The sequence below is a fragment of the Neopelma chrysocephalum genome, unplaced genomic scaffold (genome assembly GCF_003984885.1).
Source record: "Neopelma chrysocephalum unplaced genomic scaffold, ASM398488v2 Primary Assembly neopelma1_303, whole genome shotgun sequence".
Classification (NCBI taxonomy): domain Eukaryota; kingdom Metazoa; phylum Chordata; class Aves; order Passeriformes; family Pipridae; genus Neopelma; species Neopelma chrysocephalum.
In genome coordinates, this window is record NW_020897965.1 from 804,560 (window position 1) to 812,673 (window position 8,114).

At 47.1% G+C, this 8,114-nt stretch overlaps 1 protein-coding gene across 1 annotated transcript in view; it reads left to right on the forward strand.

Annotated features, from left to right (window-relative positions):
* The window catches only part of FGF18 (fibroblast growth factor 18), a 76,846-nt gene extending 71,672 nt beyond the window's left edge, over positions 1–5,174 (forward strand). Inside the window, exon 6 of the mRNA XM_027705032.1 lies at positions 4,149–5,174. Coding sequence (XP_027560833.1) covers positions 4,149–4,415 — 267 coding nt within the window. The 3' untranslated portion in view covers positions 4,416–5,174. The remainder of the gene's footprint in view (positions 1–4,148) is intronic.
* Positions 5,175–8,114: the final 2,940 nt, after the last annotated feature.

Below are 8,114 nucleotides of genomic sequence, written 5' to 3' on the forward strand. Positions count from 1 at the left end.
TGAATCATTTATCTGCAAAGAACTGATCTGCAAGGTGTCAGCTCTGTGGAGGCATGGCCTCATCGTGTGGCCAGGCAGCAGCCCCTGGGGGCAAAATTGGCAGTTTGGTGGTGGCTCGTCACAGGTGCCAAGAGGTGTTGACCTGCAGAGAGCCCATGCCCTTCACAGGAGCAGGGCTGTGCCTTTGCTCTGTGTCTGCTCTGAGCAGGGAGCTGGGGCTGCGAAGCTCTTGTGCCTGCCCTGCGAGGATATGGGCATGTGGAGTTGGCTGTGGGTCCTCTTCCATCCTATGGCCAGGCCACTGGACCAGATGGCTCCTGTGCAGCTCTGAGGCTTTCAAGAACTTCTTTATTGTAAAGAATCAGTTCAAAACATAAAGCTCCATGTTTTGAAGGGCGAGTGCTCTGCAAGGTGCATCCTTGCCAGCACGATATGTATGAAATGCATCTTGGCAGCAGCTCCTGGCTGACGTCGGTGATGGAGGGTGCAGCCCTGGATCATTTGCACTGGGAGCTGCTGGGGAAGGGTGAGCCTGTGGCTGAAGCAGGGAGTGATGCTTGGCCAAAGCTGTCTCTCTTTTCTCTTCCACCCCCTTCTCTTTGGAGGAGTGAGGAGATGGCTGACAGACCCAAGTGGTGATTTGCTATGGCTTAAATAGGGACATGATTAAATTTTAAGTGATGGGCACCTGATGATTAAAAAGTATTGAAAACCCTTATAAATTGATTTTTCCCCTAACAGATTGCTGATGGTCCAGCCCTTCGTGGTGTAGGTAACATGTGTGAATGATTTATTCTATTGGAGATTATAACAGATGCTCTAAAATTATCTTTTAAGTGTTTGAAAATCATTTGTCTGTCTCTGGCGTGTCTTAGCACATACAGGAATGCTCTGTTTGGGGAAGTGAGGCCCTTATCCTGATTTATCTCAAGGTGCTTGTAAATGTTACTGCAATTTCATGTTATCAAATCATTTAGCTCTTCCTCTTCCAGAACGAAGTTATTTTATCTCATGCACCTTGTTTACTTCAAATTAGCCCTGAGGTTGGCCTGAAGTTGCACCTTGTTATTCCTCCACCTCCTGTCTCCGTCTTAGGCTCTGTCGGCAAATTTGAAGGTATAAGTAAATACTTTTTTGTTATCAATAGAATAAGTTTCCCCTCCTACATATGTTTTCTTTTCATTCCAGTCTTCATTTTTCATGAGAAACTGACATTGCAGTACAAGCAGAAACCTCCCAAATTGCATGAAAAAGCCTTAATTCTCCTAGCAACAAGGTCAGGGCTCAAGTCCAGTCCCTTTCCATGAGCATGGGGGTACAGCCCTTCCAATTACCTGCTCCCTCTGTGGTATGGGTCCGGTCGGTTCACCAGCACCTGGGTTTGGGTGGATTTGAATCTCAGCCACGGTATTGTTTAAAAATTCTCCACTCATTGGGGAAGGGTTTGTAGTGGGCTGAGCCCTGAGAAACCTGGGGCTGGTTTTATGGCTTCCCATTGAAACCTGTGGAACCCCGTGGTGTCGACTGATTTCCCCCTTTCCCACTCATGTGGCTTTGATCAAACCCAGGACTCGGAGAATGACCCCCCCAGGAACTGGAACCACTGAGCTTTGCCCAGTTCTGCCGTTCATTAAAGTGTTTGTGAGCTTCCAGTTGTGGATGGTAAAATGAGGACCTTTGTGCCTGTCTGGGATGGAGGCTGCTGGTCCTATGGCAGAGCCCCTGTGCAGGCCCTGAATTAGCATATTTGTTGCAAAAGCTGCCAGAATTTCCTTTGCCCTCTTAATGAAACCTACCCTGGTAATGAAACCCTTTAGGCAGGATGTGCATTACTGGCTTTAGGGCAAACATCACATATTGTTGCACGGATGGAATTGAAGCTCTGCTAAAGGCATTAAGTCATGGAGGGATGGCTGGTCCTGGGGGCTGGCAATGACCAGCCATCCTCTGTTGCTGCCTGTGTGACTCCAGCCTGGGTCATCGTGCCCAGTGGTTCCCATCATGCAGCTCTGTTTGTAGCTCATGCACAGTTTTTTGGGGATCAGGGGTGCAGGGAAGCCTGAGCAGCATGGCCTGGAGGGTTTCCCTCCTGTCTCACGATCCCCTGCCCTTCCCACAAACTGCACCAAACTCCACTGTGGTTGTGCAGGACTCTTTAGGAAGGCTTCTCTGGAAGAGCAGGCTGACCTGTCCTTGGGAAAGGGATGCAGGGCTCAGCTCTGTGCCCAGAGGAACCCCTGAGCAGAGCCTGAGACCAACCATCACTCAGGGGCTGAGCTGGTCATGCTGCTGTGGCTTTTCTGTGTGCCCTGGGGCATGACAATTGAAATGGCTGAAGACTGAGAGGGTCTGACACTATTTGGGTGGAGAGAGTTTAATAGTAGCATAGGTATACCTGCAGTACTGAAAAACTCATTTGATTTGGACAATACTCTCGGGCACAGGGGGTGACTCTTGGGGATGGGCCTGTGCAGGACCAGGAGTTGGACTGGATGATCCCTGTGGGTCCCTTCCAACTCAGCATGTTCTGCGATTCTGTGACAGTGGGGAGCTGTCTTGGGCTAATATTATGATGGAAATCTTCATTTGGCTTTGCTGAGCATTGGTCCTGTATGATGGTCCCTATCACAGTTACGCTGTATCTACTCCCTGATGTCTTTTCATGTATAAACCAAAGTACTGGTGCACATGACAACATGTGAAATTCTAGGTGCAGCACAAGTAACTCAGCAGTTAAAGGGCAAAATATGTTTTCTGACAGAAGGTTATGGGTGAGAAGAATTTCCTCTGTGCTGAAGGACTTGAAGATGCTGTTGTGTGATGCTGTGATTCCCTCCAGTGCTGCATATGCTGTGTAAGTGAGAGTTCCAAATGCAGAGATCCATTCTGCTGCATTCAAAGCCCAGTTCTAGGTCTATTAGTGTTGATTTTCAAGCTGAACTGAGCCCAGTTTGCCAAAATCTCCAATCAGTGGCTCCATGGGGAAAGGAGTCCCAGCTGTGGGGCGGCTGGGGAGCAGCAGTGATGCTCAGAAGCTCAGTGCTAATCCTGTCTCCCTCTGCGAGGAGGAAAGTGCTTTAGGGATGTGGCTTCCTGAGCCCACTCCTGGAGCTTTGGGTGGCAGTTTTCAGTCTGAGATTGAAATGTTGGGAAAGAGGAGGGATCGTGTCCCATGTGCAACAAGAAATGAAACCCTCTTCCAAACAGAAACCTACCCTGTGACACAGGAGGTGTAAATCAAGTACTGGCATGTCCCACTCTCTGGCAGTGGAGCTGGGGTGGGTCTGGTGGCTGAGAATGCTGCTGCCATGCAGTCCTGCAGCCACAGGCACATTGGGATGCCAGTGGGATGCCATCTCATCTAGGAACCGTTCCAGTGTGGGAACAGCCCCTTCCCCTGCTGGTGTCACTCTGGGTTGTGAGTCAGAGCCAAGCCTGGGGTGCAAAGAGTCTCCAGAATAACCACTGACTTCAGGGCTGTCCAGGGTCCCAAGAGCTGGAGTGGGGTCGGGAACCTCAATGGCTCTATCACCCCTCTGGCTCACCCCTGGAGCACCAGGGATGGTCCATCTGCCTGGTGTCACCCTGGGGTGTGGTGGGAGAGAGTTTTCAAAGTGCTGTGAAGGCTTAAACTAAAGCTTGTGATGATCTTAGTGGGATCTGGGTAGTTATGGGTGCAAGCCCATGAGGTATTTCCAAAAACATACCAGAAGTAAGTGGTAGAAAGGGAAACGCTGTTGTTTGGGCCATAGGACATTCTGGGGTTGGTTTTTTGCTGATTGTGATGTTTCCCTGGCATGAGTTCAATTCATCCTCTTTACCTAATGAGAAAAAGCAAAGCTACATGTCTTGCTTTCCTTGCAGGTGAAGGAGCTGGACTGGATAAACTTAACTGTTGTCTTTGAAAAATCTTTCTCTCCTTGGATAAGAGCATTTAAAAAAAAAAGAAATTATGACCTCATGCTTTCATGCTTCAAAAAAAAAAAAATCTATTTCAGCTGATGCTTGTTACAGCTCCTATTAACAATGTTTGAACCAAAAAAAGAGGTTCAGATGTGATGATTTTATTATCCCAAATTGGGTTTTGGTCACTGAGCTTGCATTTGGATAATTAATTTTTTCTTTTCTTTTTTTTTTCCCTTTTCCAGCCTGATGGCACCAGTAAGGAGTGTGTTTTCATTGAAAAAGTCCTAGAAAACAACTACACAGCGCTGATGTCTGCAAAATATTCAGGCTGGTATGTTGGATTCACCAAAAAAGGGAGGCCACGGAAAGGGCCCAAGACCCGGGAAAACCAGCAAGATGTACATTTTATGAAGAGGTACCCAAAGGGGCAAGTGGAGATACAGAAACCTTTCAAGTACACAACAGTCACCAAGAGGACTAAGAGAATACGACCCACCAACCCCAGTTAAAAATAGATTAAAAACAGTGTCACAATAAGAAACCACAAAAAGAAAAAAAAAACTGCACCAGAGGAATATTTTTACATTAAAAATAAGGAAGAAGCTCTATTTTTGTACATTGTGTTTAAAAAAAATAAAAATAAAAAAAATTAATAAAAGACTAGATGACAAATGCTGGGGAAAGCTGTCCGGGATTTATTGTGACTTGAAAAACAAAATGAACTGCTCTATTTAAATTGACTTCTTGTTGTTGATGACACACAGGTGCTTATTTCGCTTTTTGGAAAGGACAACTTTTCAAGCATATCCCCAGAGGGAAAAAAAAAAAAAGTAATTATTAAAAATAAATAAATAAAACCAAAGAAAACCAAAGTTCTTTCCCAAAGTTACTGAGACCCTGCCCCGAAAAGTGCCGGTTTTGCAGTAATCTATTTATTGTCTGCTGCCCGCTGGCCCAAGACAAGATGGTGTGTGCTGCAGTGAGTGAGTTTCTGTGGAGTTCTCGACGCATGGATCTTCTGTAACCTTTCTGACGACATAAGGTGTCACGGCTCCGTGATCCTGCATTATGCTCAGTTCTGGAGAATGCTGCTAAATACATTCAAGTGACTACAAGATGACCTAGTACACCAATGATAAGGGAATATTTTAAAACCAGCTATATTATATATATTATATATATATAAGCTATTTATTTCACCTCTCTGTATATTGCAGTTCCATGAACCAAGTATTACTGCCTCAACAATTAAAAAGAATTATTTAAAACACATGTACATATTTTTGCTGTTCACACTTCTTTCCCCTCCCTGAGTAGTGGTTGTTTTAATGCGTATTTATCTTTTATGTGAGGGCAGCAGGATATGTTCAGGGTAGTTTCCCTGCTATAAACTCCATTGCTAATTCTGTACTTCCTCCTGTTCCTTAATACCATCTTCCTCCCTGGTTGTTCTCACAAGGAAGAGGTCTTGCATGGGGTGAAGGTGGGCTGAGCATGGTGGGATCCTCACTGGGGTATTTAAAGAGCAGGACTTACATTTGACACTTTTCAGTCCAACAATATTTCCTAATGTTTGGCCAAGCAGAAGGTGAACTGGAAAATGAGCATCTGACTCCATTAACACCCCCTTACGTGTGGCTCGTTTCCTTCATTAGAGGTTTTAGAGGGGCTGTTGGTTTCAGCTATTGAATTCAAGATTGTGCCTTTTAAAACTTGCCCTCAACTGGACAAATCCTTTCCCCTGGTTCTCCCAGCCCATCAAGTGACTTGCTTCCCTGGTCAGTCCAGCCAGGTTTTCTCCTGGGAGTTCTGCATAGGACATGGATGATGTAAAGTGACCCATAAACAGAAAGTGGGGGAAAAAAACAAGCTAAAATAACGGACCTCAGATTTTAGCTGAAATGGCAACTGGGCCCAAGTGAAGTTTTAAGGAGGAGCTCACTTGGCTTTTCCCTTCTCTCTGTGTGCAGACATTGCTGCACTCCCTGGCTGCAGCCAGGGCTGGAAATGCTCAAAGCCACTAAGAAAGCTTTTTCTTGTTAATCACAAGAATGACTCTCCCCAGAACAAGCTTTCTCAAGATAGCTTTGAGAGCTGCAGCCAAATCCTGCAGATCAAAGCTGTTTGGGAGATGGTGCAGATAAACGTGCAAGCTTGAGGATGCTTATCTGAACCAATCTCCAAACCTTGCAAGCCTAGAATAAAATGAACAGTGCTGAGCAGAGTCACTCCATGCTGCTCCAGGAGAAGCTGGGCAGCTGTACAGCTGAGAGCCTCACTCCAGCTAAGCACAGAGGGTCATTCAAGCTGCCCCTCTCCCGGTGGATGTGCTGGGAGCTGCTCTGCTGGTGCACTTGGAGACAAGCACAGAAATGGGACCCGATGGCACGGTGGTGGAATTGGTTGGTGGGGGCTGGAAGGCTTTGCCAGCTTTGTCTTCAGATTGATTCATGTGGGAAAGGTTTGGGGAAAGTTCAGAGAAGTGCTGGGGTGGAGGGCTGGGAGCGGCTGTAGATTTGCTATGTTAGTACCTCCAAGAAGAGAAACCCGGTTGATTTCCAGAGTGAGAAAGGATTTATGAGTGCTTTTTTTATCCACCCCTCATGGTTTCACTGTCAGAGCAACAGGGTTGGTTTGCTATCGGGGAAATTTGAAGGGGTGGAGGCAGTAAATGCTGGAGAAGTCTGGGCAGAAGGGATCTCCTCTGAGGCTGAGAGCAACCAGGGAGGATCTACTCCCCGTCCCACAGTGCCCGCTGGGTTTGGAGGTTGTCATGTGGGATTGAGGGGCCACTCAATTGGCAGTTGGGGCCTCTGGCACTTGTGTCATTGGTTGACAAATATTTCCCGGACAGCAGCGAGACAGGTTCTTCAGGCTGTGAAAAGGCAGTGTGGTGAGGAGATGTGGTGCTCCCCCGGATTAGGTGCTGTCAGTGGGATTTGTTGGCTGAGAATGGTGCTCATTAAGTTTTTGTGTTGAACATCTGCTCTTCAGGCTTTATTAACAACAGAAGCAGGGCAAAGATGAGAAGAATTCATGTCAGGTTCCCTCCAGAGGACCTTCACATTGGACAAAAGGGTGCTCTGGGGAGAAGACGTTCAAGAAATGAACAGAAACAGGGGAAATCAATCCTGTGCCCAGCAATGAACAGCCTTGTGCTTGTGGCCCCCAGGCACGTGGTGTTCCTGCACCTGGGTGTTGCTCGGTGCTTAGGCCAGGGGTTGTAAGTGGTTGTCAGCAGACCACTGGACAGGTCTCTCTGCTGACTAGAGAAGCTTGTCTGTGGTGTTTAACCCAATTTTTTTCCTTCCAGAAGGTCTTCAGTATCCCTGAATATGAGCTGAGATTTCCCATGTAGACTGTTACATTTGATTTACTTTATAATTGAAAATTGTTAATAAGGATTTAATTACTATTGTGAAAATAACCTCAAGAGCAAGGGACGTAACACTAGGTGATTGCTTGAAGCAACTGATGGCATTAATGTGTGTGGAGCTCTGAGTGAGCACACTTTAACAGGTACACTAATTAATTAGGTTTAATAAAAGCATTTTGTGGCTACTGTCTCAGAAATACTGCTGGATTTGTCACCAAATCACAATAGCTGAGATCAGATAGTGGCTTGGTCTGATAACACTGGCTTTGTCATGAAGCCGGGTGCAGGGCATCCTAAAATGTGTGTCCCGCCCGGGAGGGAAACTCTGTGGGTCCAAGAAAGTTTTTTGAGCATGTTGCACAAACCAGGCTGCTGTTTGGTCAGACCCTCTGAGTGGTGGGTCTCTCGTGCTGTCCCTGTGATGGTGAAGGGTCAGTGGCCAAAGCTCAGCAGGCTCAAGTGTCCGGTCCAAGTAGGGCAAACCCTTCACCATGATGGTGTTGTGCCCTGCCTGGGGCTTACCACTGGCCAAGAAGACAAAGAGTGTCCTGGTCCCTGTGCAAGGTGTCTGCCAGCTCCCTGCCAACCTTCCTTGGACCACAGAGCTGTGAGCAGGTGGGAGCAGTTGACCAAGTTGCCATCCCTGCAGCTGGATTCCCCAAGCTGGTGTGGTCTTTTCCTGCTTGGCATCTGAGTGGTTTTGTTCTGCCTCTGCCTTGTTGATGCAAATGCAGGTGCCACTGCAGGCTCTGTGCTGCAAGGCCGAGTGGTTGCTGCATCTGGTGTGCCCTGATGGAGCTTGATCCACCCTCTCAGCTTTTGGCAACACAGC